Source organism: Sciurus vulgaris (assembly GCF_902686455.1).
Source record: "Sciurus vulgaris genome assembly, chromosome: 15".
NCBI lineage: Eukaryota > Metazoa > Chordata > Mammalia > Rodentia > Sciuridae > Sciurus > Sciurus vulgaris.
The window spans coordinates 13,061,604-13,086,990 of record NC_136476.1 but is presented as its reverse complement, the minus strand read 5'-3'; the positions used below and the strand labels follow the sequence as shown (position 1 = coordinate 13,086,990).

The 25,387-nt window shown below is 37.2% G+C and overlaps 1 protein-coding gene across 1 annotated transcript in view; it reads right to left on the bottom strand.

The window, feature by feature from the left end:
* TRPM6 (transient receptor potential cation channel subfamily M member 6) overlaps positions 1-25,387 on the bottom strand; it is a 155,587-nt gene that overhangs the window by 126,413 nt on the left and 3,787 nt on the right. The window contains 2 exon segments of the mRNA XM_079112114.1: positions 3,168-3,206; positions 6,992-7,071. Of these exon segments, the coding sequence (XP_078968240.1) occupies positions 3,168-3,206; positions 6,992-7,071 (119 nt within the window).

Genomic DNA, 25,387 nt, shown 5'->3' with positions numbered 1-25,387 from the left:
ACAATATTTTTTTCTTTCCACATTTCTTTACTGCTGTACATAACAATGAGATTTGTTGTTACATATTCATACATGCGCACAATATAACAATATAATTTGGCCAATATCACTTCCTCCTCACTTCCCATCCCTCATATGTAATATAATTTTAAAGGAGGGAATATTAAAATAAGTATTCCTGCAAATAATTAGCTATTTTGACAAATATTTTATAGTCATAATTTATACTGTACAACAAAATTAACTAAAATTAAAAGATTAAACCTTTCTAAAACAAAAATTGCATAAACACTTTAAAATACAATAACTATCACATTATCAAAAAAAAAAAAGAAAAGAAGAAAGCAATGGTACCAGTTATCCTTATTCTTCATATAAGCAATCTTTAAGCCACATATATGAGAAGAAACAATAAATACATAATTAGATTTCATATCTCCAGTTTTGTTTTGTTTTGCTGTGTTTTTGTTTTTGTTTTTTTAGATGAGGGTCTCACTATGTTTCCCAGGCTGACCGAAAACTTTATTTTATTTTATTTTTTTTGGTACTGGAGATTGAACCCAGGGGCACTTAACCACTGAGCCACATCCCCAGCCTTTATATTAGAGACAGAGTCTCATTGAGTCATTCAGGACCTTGCTACATTGCAGAAGCTGGCTTTGAATTCAAGATCCTCTTGTCTCAGCCTCCGGAGTCATTGGGATTACAGGCATGCACCACCATACCCAGCTCTGACCTAGAATTTCTGGGCTCAGAAGATCCTTATGCCTCAGCCTCCCAAATAGCTGGAACTACAGGCACACATCACCTCACCTGATTCTGTCTCCTTTTAAATAATAGGATTTGGTGGGAAATAAAGAACTTTTTCTATTATTAAACAAAATACTTTAATATTGTTCAGGTATATCCCCTTTATAGCTTTTTATTTTGTTTCTATAATATATTAGTACCATAATATATTTATATAACTTAAAAACATACATATACTACATATGCTGGGATACATACCCCCCAAAATTTAATGATATTAATGCACTAAAATGTGTGAAGACCACTTCATCAAAAGCAAAAATCATTTGAGCATACACCCCAAAACTGTATATGTGTGTATAAACTATGGTATATATTAATGTCAATCCACATAAGAAATTAGTGAAGACATAGTGAAATTGCAAATGCAAATATCATTCTTATTCTGTTCACAATTGCAAAAGAATGCAAATAATGAAATAACCCAAACATTCATCAAGAGAAAACCAAATATGTAATTCATGGGGCATTCATATTCTGTAAAAGAAGCAGCTCTCTCTGTCCTGTTACACAAAGCATTTTAAGGTGTATGGAAAAAGCTAGTGTTCAACAAAACACACAGGGAGTATCATCTACTATGTCTTACTGTCTATGGAAAAACAGAGAACTGAAGAAAAATAAAAACACACATTTATTATTGCTTATGTGCAGATTAAAAACCCCTAAAGAAATCACAAGAAACTAATAATCATGGGAACCAAAAGTAGGGGAAGTGGAACTGGGCTGTCTCCATCCTCAGGATGAAGAATAAAGTGGACATTTTTTTCACTGTACATCTTTTTATACTTTAGTTTTGAAACATGTGAAACTGAAATATATATTAGTGATTTTAATTATTTTTTTAGGTTTAAAAACAAACACAAATTCCAATCTCTCTTCAGGATTCCTCAATGTGTTTTTTTTTTTTTTTTTTTTTTTTGTTTTTTAATGCTGTGGAGTTTATGCATGCCAATTTGATGAGCAATGTTCTTTCTATATCGGTCATCATATTGCAAGATCCTGGTATGCTGGTGCACACCTGTAATCCCAGCAATTCAGGAGACTGAGGCAGGAGGATCACAAGTTTCAGGTCAGCCTGAGCAGGTAGAGATCCTGCCTCAAAATAAAATAAAAAGGGCTGGGTATGTAACTCAGTGGTAGAGCACTTTCCTGACACATGCGAGGTGCTGAGGTTCAATTCCCAGTACTGGGAGTTAAAAAAAAAAAAAAGTGAGGGGGGAGGTGTGAGACAAGATAACATATTGCTGTATGATTTTAAGATGTTGTGTGTAGCATGTGCAAAGATTCTAATGAGCAACTAAAACCAATGCAGATAGATGGAATTAACATATAATTACAGATACTAATCCACCTGGAAGGTACTTCATATGTGGCTGAAGACATCAAAGTCCTTCCTGGATGCAAAAAATGTGCCAGAGTATTTCCCAAATTCAGTCAAATCAACCAGTCCTAAGTACAATATTACAATAACCAATACTTACATGGTGTCGTAGAGTTTACTAATTGTTTCTCAAACACTCTAAAAATCTGTGCATGTTGTTTTCCTTTTCATCTGATTTGCTAAACTGAAGACTCTACATTAATTTACAAAAATTCATTTATCATTGGCTCAATTCATAATGCAAATTTAAGAATATGATCAGATTAAGGTAATTTTATTTCTCTCTTGTGAGAAAAAAGAAAGGTACAGTAGAACGGATCTGACATAACTCTCCTGTGTACAGGTACAAATGCACCACAGTGAATCTCAACATTGTGAACACCCACAAGACTGGGATCCTAATTAGAATAAGATATATTCCATGTTTATATAAATATATCAAAATAGATTCTACTGTCATGTATGACTAAAAAGAACAAAAATGTTTTAAAAATTAAAACTACCTGAAATGCTTTTTAAAAAAAGGTAAGATCAGTTACTAATATATAGTTTAAAGTATATATCACTGTTAAAATTTGTACTATACTATGAATTTCAGTTTACAGATAAGTACAAATATTTTTCCCATAAAGCTTGTTATGCATAAACCTTACTTACAAACCATGGATTAAGTAACATGATACATGTTATTTTATCCAAACACAAAAAGATATTAAGATAAAATTTTAAAGTTTTACATGTTTCTATTGGCAGAAGCTCTTGTCAAAGACCTCCAGTTATTTATATCCCTCAAGTAATTCAAATAATCAATTGCATTCCATCACTCACCACCAAAAAAAAATCTCATTTTTAAAACTTCCCTTGGAAAGGGAACTTAAATTTGTGCTGAGTCCATTCAAGATGCAAGGAAACTGTCCTAGCAAGTCATAAACACATGCCTTATAGTTAAAAAGAAGCTTATTTATTGAAATCTTACCTGATTAAATTCTGGCAAACTTGGCAGCCTGGAGTACATCTAAATGAAAGAAATAAAACATCTAGTAATTTACTGATATATTTGAAAACATACCTAATGATTATACAGTCAGGATCTACTATTTTCCATCTTCCGGTAATCAAGATTTGCTGAATATTCTTATACCATGTATTTTCCATATGTCATTTACTACATATACTGTAACAATAATGATATAATTAATAAAACATTTTGGAGTTTGAAACCAATATGCTAGACTTAAATCTCATTGATTTAGTGATTCCTCTAAGTCCCAGTTTTCACGGCTGGAAATAGCATCTGCCCCATAACCTAATTAAAAGAATTATTTGAGCTTGGCAAGCACACACATTACTTGCCAGGCATGAATCAAATACATCCCTGCATATGCAAGATGCATATATGTCAAGCCTCTTACAATACCTGATACATGACAGTATATCATAATAATTGTACCTGTTATTATTTTTAAACTATGAAAAGAATGATATTCTTGAGAATCAATGTAAGTAAGCCTTTAACAACAGTTTTTTAAAATTTAATTATTTATCTTTTAATTTTTTACAGACAGCATTTTGATTCATTGTACGCAAAGGGGGTACATCATTTCGTTTCTATGGTTGTACATGATGTGGATTCATACCATTCATGTAATCATACATGTACATAGGGTAATGATGACTGTCTCATTCCACCATTTTTCACACACCCCTCCCTCTCATTTCCTTCTACATAATCTAAAGTTCCTCCATTCTTCTCTCACTCCCCACACTCCTCACCCCCATTATATATCATTCTCCACTTATCAGGGAAAACATTAAGCCTTTGGTTTTTCAGGATTGGCTTATTTCACTTAGCATGATATTCTCCAATTCCATCCATTTATTTGCAAATGCCATAGATGGCTGAATAATATTCCATTGTATATATATATACCACAATTTCTTTATCCATTCATCTGTTGAAGGGCATCTAGGTTGGTTCCACAATCTACCTATTGTGAACTGAGCTGCTATAAACACTGATGTGGCTGTGTTACTATAGTATGCTTATTTTAAATCCTTTGGGTATAAACCAAGAAGTGGGATAATCATTGATTCACTTCTACTCCTGTCAAATGCTACTCTGTTTCACTATTATGCTTTTCAAGTATCTTGACACCAGATATGAAAAGCCTTCAATGCTATCGTCTTCTTTTTAAAAGTTATTTTACTTTCCTTGACTACAGTACATGTTTAGCATGTGAAAGCCCCAGTTCAACGCTAGGTTCCAAAAACAAAAAGTTAAAAGTTATTTTACTTTTCTGGACAATTTTATACATTCATATGAATTTTGAATTGTCAAGTTTCCTGAAAAAAAGTTTAGGCTATTTTAGGGAGGAGAGTATTGCAGATTAAACCTAGGGATGTTTTACCACTGAAATACATCCTCAGCCCTTTTTATTTTTTTATTTTGAGACACAGTCTTGCAAGCTGCTGAGGCTGGCCTAGAACTTGCCATTCTCCTGCCTCAGACTCTTGAGTCATGGGATCACAGGCATATGCTACCACACCCAGCCTTTTTAGGATTTTGATAAGTATTTTATTAAATTTATAAAACAATTTGGAAGGGAGTTGGCATGATTATGATCTTTATCCTAGTTAATCTTTCCTTTTATGATTCAGAAGAACCTTCTGGATTTGGGGGATAGATAACACTGTGGTCATCAAAGATCATATTTCAGTGTAAAGAAGTTTTAATAGAAAACTCAAGTTAAAATAATGGAAACAAAGGCAGTGTTCATAGAATAAGGGTCATTCGGTAATTCAGAAACTCAGATTCAGGCCTTTCACATCTTCCTATCTTAGCCTTCAGGCAATGTCTTTGCTTAGAAGCTTTATATCTACAGCATGTTGAAAAGAAAGAGGAAAAAGCTGCTCTAATTGAGTAAATCAGGTTTGTGTCTCATTAGGAACTAAAAATAAAAAAAAAAAATCAAAGATAAATTTTATTGAAATTCATAATAATGAAATACCACCATTTTTCTTCCCATTATAATGAAGAATACCACATTAAAGCTCCAATTTGGGGAATCTTACTAGGATGTAAGAAAAAAGTCTGCACAGGAGAAATGGCCCATTGCCATCCAGTAACTTTTCATAATCCCACAAAAATAGAGATTGCTCTCTTCTGCATAAAACATCGTAGGTTTTGGCTCATTCATGGAATTATGATCATTGTTATTCTTTTTTTTTTTTTTTTCAAGTTAGGGATTGAATCCAGGGCCTCAAAGCAGGTCACACTTGTGCCCTACTACTGAGCTATACCTTCAGCTCCTACTGATGTTCTTGAGTCTAACTGGGTTAGTAATAGATTTAGCAATTTTATCACTTTTTATGAAGTTCAAGGTGACAATGAAGATGATTTTCCATTTTCAGAAGCAAAATGACCCACTTGGAACTTATTCTGCTTTCCACTGCAGACACCATAACATTACGAGAAGTCATAAAAGATGAAGGGGAGAAACAAGGTTGCCTTGGCATCTATAAACATTTTGTAAACAAGTAAAATGAGAATTTCCAATCACGGGGCTTATAAACAGCAGGTAATTCAATGAGGGTGGGACTGGTCAATGTTTAACAAAGGCAAGGAGCACTATTTTAGTCATCCCCAAAGAACAAGAATTTCAAGAACCTCAACATGTTCCTAAACACACAGTTATGATTTCTACACTCCAATGAATGTAAGGCCAATGGCTCAAAGAATCTAAGTATAGAGTGGTTCCCCTAATGAAAATGTGATTCTTCTATTTTCCTTTTAGTTCTTCCCTCAAGGGCAAAGATATCCAATCTTAATTTCATGGATCTGATTGCCCTAGGGAATTTTCCATACCTACTTCTTCCCCTATCTTTTGCAGGCTGCCTTGTTGAACTTTGTTCTACAAGTGAGTTTCCAGAGGGCCGTCAAGAACACAGAGTAGTGAAACTCAAACCACTCTGTTCAACTGCCCTTTATTTGTTCAAACAAAAAATCTATGGGAGGAAAACAGACCTGAAATTACCTGTTCATATAATCTGAGCAGTGTCCTGATAGATTCCAAATAGTCACAAATACTTTGGTTGGGGATGAGGAACATTCACAATATATTGGATATTCAGCATCCAAATATTATAAATTATTTATCCAAACTTGATGGAATGGATGTATTATTTTCCTATAATATCTATCTCCCCCATTAAGAGGAACAAGAGCAAGCAGAATGAAATCCACCACAGCTGGACATGGTGGGGCACACCTATAATCCCAATAGCTCAGGAGGTTGAGGCAGGAAGATTGTAGGTTCAAGACCAGCTTCAGCAGTTTACCAAGACTCTGTCTCAAAATTAAAAATTAAAAAAGGCTGGGAATGTGGCTCAGTGGTTAAGTGTTCCTGGGCTCAGTCTCCATTACCAAACAAAAAAGAGAGAGAATGAAAGAAATCTACCACAACAGTAACAGTGCTATCACTGTTTAACTTTTCTTCTTTACACTTCATTAATTCAATGATCAAGTATTTATCCAGCGCTTCATTTGGGACAGGGACTGTCATAGGCAATGGAGCTGAAGTGAGCTACAAAATTGATCAGATCCCTTTTCTTAGCAGACTTTCTACAAGAAGCATGTAGTGCTTTTCTAAAGTGAAAGGAAACAAACATTCACTAAAATTAATTAATACTAATTTTACAGATATTACCAAATCTTCTAAACAAGTGGTTTTTCTAAATGTCTGCCCACAGTCCTCTTAGTCAAGTTGTTTTAAAAAGAAAAAATTTAATTAAAAACTATACCTGTGAGGGTCTTTTGAACTGGGTATGACTTTGTTACATTCTCTCTTTTCAAACACTCCTTCGATCCAGGATTTCTGGGACTTAACAAAAAGTGTCATTATTTTATATTCTATGTGAGAAAGAAACATAACCACAATAGTTCAGTTAGGCAAGATAATATTTGGTTATCATGGCTACTCATTAAAATGCTAAGATCAACCCAAAGCTGATTACAGATAACACACACAAATAAGCCAAATGTGAACACAGAAATACTCAAAATTCATCCATAATCTCACTGAGTAACAATATCCGAATAAATATATAACTGATGAGTTCTCTAAAGTCAACTAAAAATCACTTTTATATCTTGCACCATACTCTTATGGCATGAATATCTAGCACTCAAAACTTCAAAATTCTTACTCATAAAGTCCCACCTTTGCCTAAGATTTCACAGGAAGCAGGAAAGCCTGCCAGTGGAGAGACACCATCTTGGCAAGATTCTGTACATAGTCTATAAACTTAGTTTACCCGTGGCAGTGTTACTGCATATTGCACAGCTCCTAACAGTCCCCAAATCCAAGTGGTTCACTGGGACTCAGACCGCCTTTCTAATAAAATCTTTCCCATTCCACAAAATGCAAGTCACAGGCAACCTCCTCCATTAGCTAGATTCGAAATCTAGAGGCAGACAACATTGGATTCACCACAGAACCCAACCAGCCAATAAGATTGGCCTTCACTCATATGAAAATATTTAATTCTATATGGTATATTTTTAGCCACATCAAAAGTAAAAATCAGCTTTTGGTTGGTGGCCTGAGAACTTAATTTTGATGTATTTTTTTCCCCACAGAAAAATACTCCTGACCTCCACATCTCCTTCACAGGACCTCTCATAATACAAGTTAGTGTCCCTTATGTGTCCACTTTTAAACTATAGCTCCCATAGGCCCAATGCCAGGGCTTAACCCAGTGATTGCTGAATGGGTAACAAAATGAACACACTTAAAATAGAACTTCAGGTACACTTGTGTAGAATTTTTCTCCACAGGTGTAAACTAGGAAGGTTGTGCATAACAAGAACATACGATTTATCTTCCTAAACTACCATATCTTAGCTCAAAATTACGGCAAGAGAAAGCAGTCTTAATTTACAAGTATTTCAAATAATTTTTACTTCAAAACTTTATTCTTTCCCCCTACTTCATAATGGTATCATTTTCTTTTTTTCTAAATATTTTTTAGTTGTCAACCGATCTTTTTTATTTTATTTATTTATATGCAGTGCTGAGGATTGAACTCAGGGCCATACACATGCCAGGCAAGTGCTCTACCACTGAGCCACGACCCCAGCCTGGTATCATTTTCAATAGGTTCTCTCTCCAGCACACCCTAGAGAGAGACCCCCATGGTCAGTTCTGCTGGTTCTGATGCAATAGCCTAAATCTCTGTGGGACTAACACCAAATGGGCCAGTGTCTCCTATAGGAGCAATGAACTGCTGGTACAGTAGCCGACAGTGTGGACTATGCCATTCCTGTGGCCACTGTGGCAGGCTTCGTAGATAGGGTATATTTTGTTTATTTTCTGATTATTGTTACTTAGGGGTGGAAGAGACAGAAGAGAAAGAAGAGAAATAGTGTTGACTTCAGTTTGCTTCACCCTAAAACACAATCAGATTTTACATTCACTCTTAAGCCTCAGGGGAGGGCAGGGAATTAGAAAGAACTGTCCAAAGACCAGTCCTCCAACAGCAGCTGTATATAAACTAATACTTTCCCTAACCAACAGTATTTTTTGACTTTGTGGTGTTGTAAGATCAAATCCAGGGCCTTACCCATCCTAGGCAAGAGCTCCACTAAGCCCCAGCCAGAGCCCCAAACCCTGACTGACAGTATTTCTATTCTATAACTTTTGAGGGTTTCCAGATCACATTCTCCCAGGATTCCTTAGTTTTCAAAAACTTATTTTATTTATTCTAATATCCACAGGGCTGCATGAATGGGCATAAAGAGGGACAAGTAACAGATCATTTGTTTTCTCTTTTAAGAAGACAAATGTTAGGGTAGAAGGTTGTACCCTCGAGTATCTAACATCTAACAAATACTTTGGGGGTGAATTGATGACTTGCTCCGATATTGATGCCACTCCCTCTAATCACATATCACAGTATTGAAGTTTGACTGTACTTGGTCTGCTGTCTTTATGTATTAACCTTATTATAATCTACCTCGGAAAAGGGCTTTATTTTATTTATCTTGGAATCTGCAGTAGTGAGGGAAGAACAAGAATGGGTCAAATGAAGAAGTAAGACTTTCAGACTCCAGAGTGATGTTTTCTATGTTCTCTACAGAGCTCCTTCCTTGAAGCAAGGACACCTTCAAACTGAGAGCCAGGCAAGTGGACTGGCTCAAGAAAAGTATCAGCGCAAAGCTGGCCCACTTACCGGAAGAATCAGCTCAGGGCCTTGTTCTGGGTTTTGTCTGAACTCTGCAGGGATGCCTCATCTCACTCACTGGATCCAACAGGAACACTCAGAAAAACAGTATCCAAACCCAACATATCCAGAAATTAAAGGCCTATTCTACCAGCATTACCATAAGTTATGTTGATTTTCCTTCAAAAACTTTTTTTAAATTTATTTTTTATATTTTATATTGGCAGTTTCAGAGATTTAACCCAGAGGTGCTCTACCACTGAGCTACAACCCCAGCCCCAACCTCCACTTTTTTTTTAAGACAGTCTCTTGCTAAGTTGATGAGGCTGGCCTTCAACTTGTGATTCTCCTGCCTCAGCCTCCGTAGTTGCTGGAATTATAAGCATGTGCCACCACACCCAGCTCTTTCTAGAAGGCAGAATTTAGCAGTATACTTAGAAAGAGACCCCAGAATAATCTTACATCTTTTTCTCCTTTTTGGTAATAAAAGGTGAACATTCTTTTGCTGGTAGTAATTTTCTTTTTTAAAGGACAACATCTCTAAAAATATGATGTCAACTAAATAACCCACAATTCCCTAAAATGTCATTTCTCCTACAGAGGCGAGAGATTTTACTAACACTTTCCTATACTGCCTTCTTGGACAAAGGTATTTCACACCTTAGAATGAGTTTCTAGATCATATAAACTCATGAGTAAATGAGTAAAAAGTATTTATGAATTCTCCACAGAGTCAGCTGGGGAATTAGAGGAACTCAACAGTGACCCTCCCAAAGGGTTGATCATAAAGGTACAAACTAAAGTGATGTCACACCCCTTCCTTCCTCTCCCCACGAATTAAACCCCACATTATTTCAGTCCAAACAACCCAGTTTCAAAACAGCAGTGAAAGATCTCCTTTTCCTCAAGTGTCATACATGCGTCAGGGTTGCCCAGTCTCCTGGGGAGTAAAATACACAAATAAAACATTTTTCATTTCAGGTCATGTTAAATCATTTCAATAAGGAAGAAAGAGGAAATGGAAGATTCTTTTATTAGTGTTCTTTATAACTGTCCCTGAATAATAAAATGCAGAGCTTTAAACCAAATGTTGAAACTTGTTGTAATATAACTACTCTAATCTGCTAAGACTTCCCAATTAGATGAATGCAATCCTCTCTGATTTCCAAGCAGCAAAATACCCACAAATTTATTATATATGTACACAGATGGTTTTTGTTTATTCATTTTTTAATTTATGTGTGCGTGTGTGTGTGTGTGTGTGTGTGTGTGTGTGTGTGTATGCACGCACGTGTTTTGCTGGAGATCAAAACCAGGCCACATGCTAGGCATGTGCCCTACCACTAAACTGAGCTACTAAGCTACACACACTCCCAACCCCCACAGAAAGTATTTATGTCATGCTCCAAGTATCTTGTTAACTTATCCAGAACTTGACTTAAACCACATCTTAACCATCAATGTAGTCTTAAAAAGAAAAAAAAAAAATTTTCTTGGAGTTACCAATGAAACTGTACTTTTAAATAATTGACTTTTAAGAAACTTATCATCATCTGGGACAGTAAAGCCTAAATAGTTTAAAAACTATGACATCCATGGTGAGGTCTCTATATTCAATGGAGAATGTCTTATTTTTTCAGCATAGTACAGCAAAAAGAGCACCACCATAGGATTTTACTTCTTAAATTTTGATGGAGAGAAAAAAATCGGTGGAGACACATGACACATGTTTAACTTAGACAATTTCAAAATTTTTTGCTAAAAGAATGTGAGACAGAGCTAGAAGGTAAAGTCTGAGGCAGAAACAATTTTAAAAGTGTGGGTAATTTAGTGACCATTCCACATTCCAGGGTCTCTTATCCCCAAGAGTAGCAGCTCTCAAGTGTTTTAGACTTAGGATCACTTCATACTTGTAAAAATCACCAACAACCCCCCAAAACCTTTATGAGTTGAGCCTGGAAATATTTTCAGTATTAGAAATTAAAATTGGGACTTTAAAAATATTTATTAATTAGTTCATTTTAAAAAATGATTAGCCTAATACATGTTAACATAAATAACTTTTGAGGAGCGGTGGTACCAGGGATTGAACTCAACCACTGAACCACATCCCCAGTCCTATTCTGTATTTTATTTAGAGATAGGGGTTCACTGAGTTGCATAGAGCCTCGCTTTTGTTGAGGCTGGTGTTGAAATCGCCAGCCTCCTGCCGCAGCCTGTGGAGCCGCTGGGATTACAGGCGTGTGCCACTGTGCCTGGCTATAAATAACATTTTTAAGAAAAAAGATTTTAAGTTTAGAAGAGTATTTTCTTGCAGGAAACAGTGGCACTCCTGTAATCCTCTTTGTGAAGATGAGGCAGGAGGATTGCAAGTTCAAGGCCAGCCTCAGCAATTCAGTAAGACCCTGTCTCAGAACTAAAAATAAATAAATAAAAAGGACTAGGAAAGTAGCTAAGTGATAGAGCACCCCTGGATTTAATCCCCAGTAAAGAAGATGGAGGAAGAGAGGAGGCAAGGAAAGTGGGGGACGGGAGGATGGGGAGGAGCGCAGTGTCTGGTGTTTTTGCAAATCTCTTTCATGTTTGGAATAGGACAACTGAGTCCTCATATTTGCTTCCGTATTCAGTCTATCAAGTAGTTTTGGTTAAAATATATAAAGAAAATTGGCCTCACATAGACATGGAGTTGGACGAAGAGTATTTATATGAACTTTTTAGATAAATTGTGGATTCAACGTAGCATCTTAGGAAAAAGTACATTCATGAGAGAAGGAATTAAAAGGGAAAATCACGTCTCAGTACCATTATGAATGTCATTTTGACTTTTAGGACCCTTTGAAAGAGTTCTAGGGAGTTTCAGGAGTCCTTGGACCACATCTGGAGAGCTACTGCCAGCACGTGACTACATATAGGCTCCAGGCAAAGTGAGGGGGAGAAAGAATCCCCCATTCTCCAGTTGGTTTCAGTTCCCACGTGGAGAGCATATCTTAGTTTGCGCAGTGAATAGATTCTGGTACTTCACAATTGCCTGTTTAATCTGGTACTCAACAGAAGAAAGTTCCAACATAGAGGAAAAGTAGTTCCCAATAAAAATCATCATGTTCTTACTGTACTTTATGGCAATGTAGGGGACTCCTCAAGGATCATTTTGAATGCAACTTGTTTTGAACCTTACAGCTGACTTCAGAGCATATCACACCTGCCCTCCTAAAGATGTCATTAAAATGTTATCCCAATGACTTTGAAAAGGCATGTGGCATGTAAAATCAGCCCTTCACAACACATTGGAAGGATGTATTCTACCAGTTTACCCACTCTCCTTTTAAAACACTGATGCCTCAGTCGGGTACAGTGGCGTACACCTGTAATCCCAGTGACCAGGGAGGCTGAGGCATGGGGGTTGCACGTTGCAGTCCAACCTCTGCAACTTAGCAGACACTATCTCAAAATTTTTAAATAATTTTTTAAAAAAGGGCTAGAATGTAGCTCAGTGGTAGAGCCCCTAGGTTCAATCCCCAGTATCACAATAAATAAATAAATAAATAAATAAATAAATAAATAAATAAATAAATACATAAATAAATACATAAACAAACACTGATACCTATAAGAAGACTAGCTTCAGTCATTCATTAAAAAGTGTATTTTGACAACTCAAATTATTGTCGTAAATAAATAAAGGTTGGGGACGTAACTCAGTGGTAGAGTGGTTGCCTTGCAAGTGTGAAGTCCTGGGTTCAATGTCCAGGCACTGCAAGTAAATAAACAAATAAAACAATGTCCTAAATACTAAGACCAAAACAGAAGAACTGATGTTTACAAGTAGATACCACGAGAGGGCTTAAGTCACAGATGGCATAAGCATAGGCCATAAGACCCTGTAGAAAGACAACTATAATTCCCCAATTAAAAATGTGGGGGGAAAATCTATAAAAAGAGAATCCCTCTGCCTGCAAACACACTGGAAGTCTTCATGGAAGACATGGAATATAGGAAAATCCTTGAAAGACAAGAGAGGGGTGATAGAATTCCACATTGGTTAGAAACAGGAAGATTTCGGCCTGGAGAATTCAGAAGCATCCTTGTTAAGGTCATGATAAAAGCCTTGAGTGAGGTAACTGAGAAGCAGAGAATAGAGAAGAGGAAAGAGCCAGGTACTTCAGGAAACATCTAAGCCTACGGTGCAGAAGAGTCCAGGGACTAAAGAACAGTCATCAGCCATCATGACAAAATAGGAAGAGAAGCTTCTCTGTCCAAGAAAAATGTATGTATCATACAAAAGTAGGAGAGTTCAAAGAAATACTTCCTCTGTGATTAATACTACAAAGTAAAAAGGATAGCAGTTTTGTCCATAATGAATAAACTAAATGAGAGAGATTCAGGAACTGGGTTGTAAAAGAGAGGAGACAGGGAGATGGTGTAAGACAATCTTAGGAGAAACAATATTAAAAACAATACCCACTAAATCAACAATATAAAGCAAAAGTCAACATTTACAAAGCCTTTCATTTACACCAAGGATGGTGCTAAATGCCTTGTGTGCTGTGGTGAAAGTAATATTCAAAAAGTAGGACCTGTTCATGGACAAAGGAGAAGTCAATGAAGAAAGAGGTGAAGATACAAGAGAGAATGAAATGGCTTAAGAGATCTTGGTGTGGGGTTGGGTGAGTGGGTGTGAAGAGATGACATGGACCCTCAAGAAGGGCTCAGACTTGGAAGTGCTTCCTCTTCTGATAGAGGCAAGATTTATCCTTGGTAATTTTGCCCAAGACCCTTAGGAACTATATTCTTTAGAAAGCTGCAGCCCATTTAGCTCTGAAGCTTGCAAACCTCAGTATTGCCTACCTCTTCCCCAGAGCAAGACAGGAAGGTGGGAGATACACATACATGCCCATTCCAAATCCCTTTTTATTACCAGCTCCTAACAGTACCATGACACAGTATGATGCATTTTCCAAAGTATGTTCTGTGGATCGCAAAACATACAAAATGCTCTCTCAATTAAGCAGTCACCAAGACTAACATAGATGGGGAACACTAAGAGTACCCCATTGGACATCCTAGGGGAATACAACACTTCTGCCGGGTGCTAGGGCTGGGTGCTGGACGATTATAATCATCCAGGGACTTACCTAATACACAAACCTAAAAATATGCTCCTCACAATATGTGTGTTTGCAGACGTCTAGACTAGGGGAATAAGAATTGGGGGTAAAGGATAAGAGTAAATGTGATTGTATTTTTATTTGTATATTTACTTATATACTAAGAATTAAATCCAGGGATACTTTACCACAGAGCTTTTTATTTTTAAAATAAAGGCTGAGGCTAACCTCGAACTTGTGATCCTCTTGCCTTAGCTTCCCAAGCCACTGGGATTACAGGCATGTGCCACCACTCTTAACAAAAGTAGATGAAGTTTGTTGGATAAATCAAATCAAGATGTAATGAAAAGACGGAAAGATCAGGATATAGCTGGGTATGGTGCATCCCTGTAATCCCAGTCAGCCCGTAGGATCACAAGTTCAAAGCCAGCCTCTACAATTTAGCAAGGTCCTAAAATTTAAGGAGACCCTGTCTCGAAATAAAAAATAAAAATGACTGGGGATGTGGCTCGGTGACAAAGAGCCCCTGCGTGCAATCCCTAATAGAAAAAAAAAAAAAAATTCAAGATACATTTGTTTTCTTCTCTGGCCTGTGGTTAATCTCTATCAGAAAAAATGGAGATATCTTGTTCTCCCTGATTAATTACCAGCTGTTTAGCTATAATCTTTTTTGAAATTCCTTCAGCTGCACCAAGGAACAGGCACTCCAGTTCCTTTAAAAATAGTAATAATAATCATAATCACTTTGAGTAAACCCTCTACAACTGTGTTACATGAACAAAACAAAACAGATAATCATCATTTTTTAATTGTTATAATGCCACACTTAATTCTTTGCAGTACTGAGACTTGAATCCCAGGGCAGTCTACCACTGAGCTACAGGTTTTTTTATTTTTACTAATTTATTTATTCACTGCAACCAGAGATTGAACCAAGTGATGCTTAACCACTGAGCCACAACCACCAGTCCCCCTGCCACTTCTTTTTTATGAGACAGGGTCTCGCTAAGTTACTCAGGGCATTGCTATGTTGTTAAGGCTGGCTTTGAACTTGTGATCCTTCTCCCTCAGCTTCCAAAGCCACTGTGATTATAAGTGTGCACCATGACACCCAGCATTTTTTATTTTTTATTTCGAGACAAGGTCTAACCAAGTTGCTGAGGCTGACCTTGAACTTGTGATCCTCCTGTCTCAGTCTCCCAAGTCACTGAGAATACAGACCTGCACCATTGCACCCAGCCCTAGCAATTTTTTTTTTTAAATAGGCAATGTTATGAATGGTACAAATTCACAAGAGACAATAGATGATACTGGGAAAAGTTAAACCTCCCTCCAACTCCTGCATCCCAACAATCAGTTTCCCTCCTCAAAAGCTAACCTACATTATAGTTTGCCATTCATTCTTCTAAAAAGATATGCTATAAATTTATAAAGTTATCAAATAAATTTTTACATAAATACAGGTAAATTATGCACACTGCTCTGCTAATTTTTTTTACTAATTAACAATTAACTTATAGATCTGAATAGATAGGATTGTTTCTTTTGGGGGATGACCAATATTCCTTTGTATGGATGCCCTATAATTTACTTAGTCAATTATCTACTCATGCATATCCATGTTATACTTCATTTTATGCCAAATGGCTATGAAAGCACAGCTTTCATGTACCTGTATACCTACATGATACAAATCTATAAGAAAAATTTCTAAATCAACTTAAATATTAACACATTACCCTCTATGAGAGATTGTACCAATGTATAAGCAAAAGATATGATTTACTAGCAACTTTCAAGCATTAATGAATATAATGCACTTTAGTTCCTTCAGGAACATGAATAGTGTACAATTTATCCCCAGCTTCCTTTCAGAAGGATTTTGAGGTGACAATTCCTTCCATGTAAAAATATTGGTAATAACAAATAAAATAAATAAAAACTTTATTGCCAGAAGATCGACCTCCTTACCCACAATGTCATCAATGTTCAGAAGCTGAAAAATAACTAGAATACACCTTTGAAAACATGTCATTTCTGTGCATAGCATTACTTGCTTGTAATCCAAGGGACTCAGGAGGCTGAGACAGGAGGTTCACCAAGTTCAAGGCCAACCTCGTCACTTGATTAGATCTTGTCTCAAAATAAAAAATAAGAAAGGCTTGGAGTGGGGCACGGTGGTGCACACCTGTAATCCCAGTGGCTCGGGAAGGCTGAGGCAAGAGGACTTCAATTTAAAAGCCAGCTTCAACAACTTAGCAAGACCCTAGGCAACTCAGAGAGACCCAGCCTCTAAATAAAACATAAAGGGGAGGGCGGGGCTTGGAATGTGACTCAGTGTCAAAGCGCCTCTGGGTTTAATCCCCAGTACCAAAATAATAAAATAAAGAAAACTTGAATGTTGAACAGCAATAAAGACAACTGAAGACCAGAAGATTTCAATGAAAAGAATGCACCGATTTTCTGATTATATTTCTTCATAAGTCATGTGTTAATTGAGAAGTAAAGAAAGAAATGGAGAGAAGTTAGAAGGCAGGGATGCTTACTGCCCTGTGACAATGAGCAGTCTGCTCATCAGTAGGCAACTCAGTCAATTAGGTGCCAAAAAACCTACCCACTTACCTCACCAACCTTAAAAAGGAACGAAAGCATTTCATTGCAAATTTAACCTGCCATTTCCCCCACCAAAACCTTCGACCCCTTCTGTACTCCCTAAAGTCCCCTCAGTATACTCAGGTGTCCAAGTTAGAAACCAGGGCATCACTCTTAATTTCTCCACACCCTTTCCCATTCAATCGACCATCAGGGATTACTGCTTATACCTCTGAAATATCTCCTGTATCTGCTCACAACTCTGCTTCTTTATTGCTACTACCCTAGTTGAGTTCATCACTACCCTAGTTAGTTACCACAAACTCATGCCTAGATTGCCTCCCAGGCCTTTCTGCTTCCAGTTTTTTCTTCTTTAATCCACTCTCTGCAATAAAACCTATGAACTTCTTGTACTAAATAACTGAATAAATCATTCTCACCTAAAACCTCGCAATGGTTCCCCACGGTCTTCAAGAAAACCTGAAAGACCTCCAGGAAGTCCACAGTCCACTGCCTGCCCTCTCAGGCTTCATCCCTTCCTCCTCCCCACTTCAGTCTCTACATTCTATAACTACTGAACAACTTTGAAGTCTCTGAATTTACCTCCAGGTGTTGTCTACATGCTATTCTCTCTGTCTAAGATATTCTTCATGGGCTGGGATTTTGGCTCCATGGTAGAGTGCTCACCTAGTATGCATGAGGACCTGGGTTCCATTTTAGCACGTCATAAAAATATAATAAAAATGTTATGTCCACCTACAACTAAAATAAAATACTTTTTAAAAAAGACACTCTCCATTCCCTTCTCTCTCCATCAATTTAGACACCGTGTCTTCTAGAAGACCTTTCTGGAAACTCCCAGATCTGAATCAAGTTCCCCTTCGATATACCTTCTGAGACTTCCGAGCCCAGTCCATGCATTCACTGTTAGAAAGAACTTGAAACATACCCTGCCTCGAATAAGAATCACCTGAAGGTCACTCTGACTCAGCCTAAACCCCATCGATGCTGCATCATCATGTTAAGAAACTCCAAACACTCCATCATCACAAGAAAGGAAATTATTATCTGGGACTGAAATCCTGAAAACACCTGAAGGTAACACCACAAGAATTTTTTCTTAATAACTCCCTTAACTACAAAAATCTCCTCACTCCCTTATATCTATCTACCCCAAGCAGAAGATATGTCTCAATCTCTGCTGGTCCTTGCTCCCCAGGTTTGTCTGGAATAAGCCTGTGTTACTGTTGAGCTGCTTCTCCTTTTTATTTTCTTCATTTGCTTCTTTTTTTACATTGACATGATCTCTTTAACCTACTACACTCTGTGGCCCTGAAAACACTGTGGTATACCCTGTGCCTAGCTAGGCACATATACAAGCATTTCACCAGGACTCTCCAAAGCCTAACCTGAACAAAAGAAGTACATGGGAGAAAAATGAAATGTTTTGTGGCCATATAAATATGTCAAGTATTGTGACTCTCCAGCAGGGATAACTGTGACTCCTCTGAATCTATTTGTGCAAGAATTTTCTAAGAGGGCATCACAGACTTGTTTCCACAACATACAACTGAGGGAGAAACTTTTCCCAAGAGATTTCCACCAATTTTCAATTAATAGTGCTCCCTATCTATTTAAAAATCATTTAAGATTTTTAAAAATCTTAATCTTTGAGAATTTTATCTTTAAAAAACAAAATTAACACTTATCTTGCTCTTTAAAATATTTAATGTACAGAAAGTCTATGAGATGTTAATTTGTTTTGTTTTGTTGTTTTCTGTTTCACTGTTGAAGACTCAGGCATCTGGCATGCTGAGCATGAGCTTTACCGTTGAGCTATACCCCAGTTCTGAAATTAATGTAAAAGTTCTTGAAAATATTTAAAATTTTTATCCTGCCAATCTAAATTAAAGATGACTTGGAGTAGGGCCCAAACCAGTTGCTTTACTCAGGAAAAAAAAATCTCACATCCAGAATAATTAATTCCCCCAAAATTCTAAGAGGAAGGTGTTTTTATAACATGGGGGATTGAACCCAAGGCTGCTTAACCACAGAGCCACATCCTCAGTACCCCCACCCCTGTGATTTTTTTGAGACAGGGTCTCATTAAGTTGCTTAAGGCCTCATTAAACTGCTGAGGCTGGCCTTGAACTTGTGATCCTCCTGCCTCAGTTTCCCAAGACTCTGGGATTATAGGTATGTGCCACCATGCCCAGTAGGAAGATGTTTGTGGTCCAGGAAGTTGAGAGTCAGAAATCTGTCAGTGGGATACCAAGAATCCTGTGATTAACAGAGCTTGGCAGATATGAGATATTATCTGCTAGGCTAATCTTTCCCAAGCTCTGTCTCTAGCTATTACACTTGATAGTCAAAGTCCCGCTGCAATTGTTTAGAGACCGACTGTACTTTGCATGCTATTCAGGACTGAAAGGGGAGCATCCCCTCCATACAATACCTGCCTCTAAGTCACCCTGGGGCCAAACTATAGAACCTTTTTCCCTTTTTGCTGGGTTTTGATTAAGACATTTTTCCCATATTTAATTTCTTCTGATATTATAAAATGAGAAGAAATACATACTATCCATACAGAAGGGACCTTGAAATAACAAGGACAATTATAAAGGAGAGATTAAACAATAGAAAAGCAGCTTTTCTTTCCTCCTTTCTTTCTCTTTTTTCAGAATGTGCCACTTAATGCTCATAACATTGTGATTGTATTATAAGGAAGAATATTTTACCTTAGCCACCTCCAGGTACAAACCCAGGCTATAAAAAAATTAAAGAACCCACCATCATTGTCTGTAGGTCAGAGAACAATGCTGATTAAACACAGGATTCCACGACCTCTCAGAAACTCTGCTCCTCCTGGACTTTACCCCAGCTCTGCTCTTCAGCTAAACTGAAAGACCCTCACACCAACAGGACCTCCGTGAGAAAGATCTTGAAGGTTTCCCTCAGGATTCAGAGCTCCTGGTTCACCTGTCAACCCTGCTCTTCAGCTGGCTGTTAAACCCAAGTACCCACCAGCAAGATGAAATTTCTTCTAAAACGTCTCCAGGAATAAGAGCTTCTCAAAAATGCTTTCCCAGTTGCAGGAAGTAACTATAAGAAGCTTGAGAAACACAAACATGGGTCCAAGTGGCTTGCCTCTTTGTTTCCTGAAAGAATTAAGATCCAATCTAAAGTCTTATACTAATTTACAACTCCGTTCTAGTTTGCCTTTCCAAAAGCCATCCTAAAAACTTGCTATTTGTTTTATTTTCGTTTTTGTTTAAAGGACTGAGAAATGAACTGGGGTATTCTGCCACTGAGCTACATTCCTACATTCCCAGAATTTTTTTTTTTTTTTTTTTTTTTTGAGACAGGATCTTACCCAGTTGGCTGAAGTTGGCCTTGAATTGGGGATCCTCCTGCCACAGCATCCCGAATAGCTGGAATTATAGGTATACTACCTCCCCTGAAAAACTTTTAAATTTTAAGATTTTGGATCCCTGGAGCCAAGTGCAGTAGAAGGCACCTGTAGTCCCAGCCACTAGAGAGGCTAAGGCAGGAGGATTGCTTGAGCCCACAGTCGAGGCCAGTCTGGGCCACATAGAGAAAACTGTCTTTTTTTTTAAAGCTTCTGAGATTTGTTTTTATTTTTAATTCAACTGTTGCCAGAACATTGATTTAATGTTTAAACTGACTTATATTTGAGTATATTTGAACTCTATTACTTATTGAAATATATTTGAATTATATTAATTTGATTAAATTTGATATAATATGTATTACTGATATGATCAACTGCTATTATCCAGAATAAAAATGATTAGAAAATTCACTAATTTAAGAAATATTACATTATTATTATTATTATTATTATTATTTCTAGAGTTTTCCATTTGATGTATTTAGTTTAGAGAAAACTGTCTTTTTTAAAAAGTGACCCATACCTTATAATCCCAGCCCTTCTGGAGACTGAGGCAGTGTAATGGTGATCCACTTTATGCTTCGAACATATCCATTGCTGCTTTCAAACCGACATGTTTTTTCTCCTCCTCAATTCTCTCTTCCCTGATTCTCTCCTCCCTGATCTTCTCCTCCCTGGTCTTCTTCCTAATCTCCCTAATCTCAAGAAAAAGAATTCCTCTGAGTCTCCTCTTTTAAAATTCCCTGTTCTCCTGATGAACAGAATCACAGTCTCTAGGACAGGAGTCCCCTGTATTTCTCCTTTACTAGCAAAGTAATAAAACTTCTTTTTCCTTTTTTCTCAAAACCATGTCCTCATTATTGAATTGGCATCAGGGACAAGGACAGAGCTTTTGGTAATAGAGGAACATCACAAACTTGAGGCCAGTGAAACGCTGTCTCAAAATAAAAAGGGCTGATGATGTTGCTCAGTTGAAAAGTGCCTCTGCATTCAGTCCTTAGTCCAGTAATAATAATAATAATAATAAATGAATAATTTTTTTAAAAAAAAGCAAGGTAGCTGGAGAAGTAACTTCAAGATAAAGTACTTAGGTAACATGGGCAAGACTCTGAATTCAATGCTCACCACAGTGAAAAAACAAAATCAAAAACTTAAAGAAAACAATGTTTTGGACCCTCTTTTCTAATTTAATCCAAAACTATCTACATGCTCGACCTTCGTCCTAACAGCAAAACTGCCTGCTCTGAAGGCTGAGTCTTTCTAGTTCAGATAGGATGAAGATTGGTGTTTGGTTTGTTTTACTTTAAAATCTCTCTGAAGCAGATACTGACAGCATTAACAAAGGTTGGAGAGGATTAACTAATACAGGCCAAGGATCTGTAAAGTACTCTGTGGACTAAATCCATTTGGGAAGAAAACTGGTTTTCCTGAGATGATACAAGTTTCAATTGACAAAAACCTCTTGGTCCTTAAAAGATCAACAGAGGATATCTACTTCTTCCAGGAAGAAGGAAGATGTTTTCATATCAAAGGCCAACCTGGTCCATAGGACAATACTAACAGTAGAGGAACAATTATTACATATATTCCACACTCTTTATGTGCCCACCTGCACAATACCAAGCATTTTGTTTATTGACTCACTTAATCTTCCCAAGAGATGCTTTGTGCAATTATTATCTCCAATGTATAAAAAAGAACACTGAGTCTACAAGAGGATGAATAAGCTGCCCCAGAGGCATATCAGTTTATTAAAGTGACACTGGGGGCTGGGCATGGTGACATGCTTGTAATCCCAGTTACTAAAGAGGCTCATAAGTTTGAGGCCAGCCTGAACAACTTAGTAAGACCCTGTCTCAAGAAAAATAAAAAGGGCTGGAGATGTAGCTCAGTGGTAGAGCACCCCTAGGTTCAATCCCCAGTACTGGGGGGGAAATGATACTAGGATTCATCGCAGGAAGTTTGATTTATGTCCATGCTCTCAGTCACTTCACTGCACCATCAGTTATCTGGAGAACTTGTGCCAATACCGAGTCAGGCGGAGTGGTGCATGCTTGCAGTCCCTGCTACTTGGGAGGCTGAGGCAGGAGGATGACTTGAGCCCAGGAGTTCCGGGCCAGCTGAAGCAACATAGCAAGATTCCAACTTGAAATAAAACAAAACAAAAACGCTTGTGCTAGCCGGGCTTACTAGTGCACCCCAGTAATTCCAGCAGCTCGGGAGACTGAGGCAGGAGGATCTGGAGTTCAAAGCCAGCCCTAGAAAAAAGCGAAATGCTATGCAACTCAGTGAGAATGTGTCTCTAAATAAAATACAAAATAGGGCTGGGATGTGACTCAGTGGTCGAGTGCCCCTGAATTCAATCCCTGGTAAACCCCTCCCCCAGCAAAAAAAAGATGCATGTGCTAATACCAATCCTTGAAGTAGTAGAATAAGAAAGGAAGAAAAAGAAAGAAAGAAAAATTCTTTCTACAATTGCTTAAATTTAATTATAAGAGATAGAGAATGGGGGCAGGAAAATAGGGTAAATTAATCATCAACAATAAAAACTGTTTCACCTTCCTTAATGTATAATATAACCATAACTTAGACCTTAGGTGGCCACTCCAGGTGCCACCACCCATTCTTACATAGGAACTTCAGGATTACTAACCCCAACCGGTCCAGAAGTAATGAGTACTTTTTATGAACTGTCGTCCTCTCCCCAAATTTTGCCCATTATCTATAGCCAATGTAGGTTCAGTGTACACATTTTATACTCTCTCTCCACATTTTTGTTATAAAAATGCTCTTGACTCTTAGCTCCAGCAGACATATTTCCAACTGCTGGTAGTTGCAGAATTTGTCCTAAGACTGGGTCTTTTTCTGACTAGCACTTGTAAAAGTTCACTAAACCCCTTATTTTGGAGAACTCTTAGTCTCAAGAAATTTGGCTTAAAAGTAGTGTCTTACGGTTCACAAATTACTTTCTGAATAATTATCACACAAATCCACTGAGATCCCTGAAAGATAGTAATGAGTGAAATCAAGCAGGTACAATTCCCAGGAAAAACCCTGCCATGTCCTCTGGGAATCCTTAGACTCACAGAAATATCAGGGGCGTCATGAACCCTTAGAAATTACATACTAACTTTTGTGTGGATGTCATTTTTCAGGAAAAATACCTTAAGAGATGGATCAAAAATAAATGCTACCCAAAAGATCTAAAGTTTGCCAAGGAATATATACAAATGGTCAATAAGCACATGAAAAGATGCTCAAATCCATTAGACCACCTTAGGGAAATACGAATCGAAACCATAAGTTTCCTCTTTATACCCACTAGTCTGTTAAAAATAAAAATTCAGAAAATTTAACAGATGGGTAGAAATTGAAACTTAGATTGCTATTGAAAATGTAAAATGGTCCAGCAATTTGGGAGGGTGAGGCAGGAAGATCACAACTTCAAAGCCAGCCTCAACAACTTAGCAAAGCCCTAAGCAACTTATTGAGACCCTGACTCAAAATAAAAAATAAAAAGGGCTGTGGATGTATTTCAGGGATTAAGCAACCCTGGGTTAATTCCCAATACCAAACAAACAAACAAATTTAAATATAGATTTTTCCATATAGTTCAGCAATTCCACTCTTAAGGATCTACCCAAAAGGATTGAAAACGTAAGTTCACACAAACACATGCATACAAATGTTCATAGCAGTATTATTCATAATAGCCAAAAAGTAGAAACAACTGAATTATCTGTCAAATGACTAACAGGCAAATAAATTATGATACATCCATGCAATGGAACAGTGTTTAGCAACACAAAGAAGTACCCAATATGCTGCAATATGAAACTTGAAACATTAATGGCAAGTGAAATAAGCCAGTCACAAATAACCATAGCAGGATGCATCCATTTGTGCAAAATGCCCAGAATAGACAAATCTATAGAGACAAAAAGATTAGTGGTTGCCAGGGTGGTATGAATGGAAGGACTAGAGTGTGACAGCTACAAGTGGTATTTCTCTGAAATTGACTGTGATGATGGATGTTCAACTGTTAATATGCTAAAAGTCATTGATTACACTGTTCAAATGGATAAATTATATGATATATAATTCTATTACTTCTCACTGCTTGAAACTGGTCGTGACACTCAAATAGTCTCAGTTTTCCCATACTATAAATAACCAAAGAACCTCTTCTTCAGAGATAAGTAAATACCAACTTTCATTGAGATTAAAGGGAAGTGACGCTGGGTTGCCCAAAACAAGGGGAACTAAAAAATACTCTGGTGCCAAGTCAAACAGAAGAAAGTTTCCAAGGGTACTCCATTGCCATGCCCTCCTGACACCCTAGAAAACCTGTGGGTTCTAGTCAAAAGTTAAGACCCAGCTGAAAGTCAATTCAACAACCAAACTCAAAATATAGAAGGCTGGAAATGCAGCTCAGCAGTAGAACACTTGCCTAGCATGTAATTTCTGGGTTCAGTCCCCAGCATCACAAAAAAAAAAAAAAAAAAAAAAAAAAAGAAAGAAAGAAAGAAAGAAAATGAAAAAGAAAGAAAAAAGGCAGTACTTTGAAAGAAGTGGAAGAAAAATCCCATTATGAAGGAGTTTGTGTGAGAATCTTCCTTTGCTTTTAAGTTAAGGTAGAAATATATATAAATTTGCCAGGCATGTTACACACCTGTAATCCTAGCAACTTGGGAGGTGGAGACAGAGGGGTCACAAGTTTGAAGACAACCTCAGCAATCTCAGAGAGATCCTCAGCATTTTCTCAAAATAAAAATAAATAAATAAGATGGTCTGGGATGTAGCTCAGTGACTAGCATCCAAGTTCAATTTCTAGAACCTAAATATATAAATAAATAACACATACAC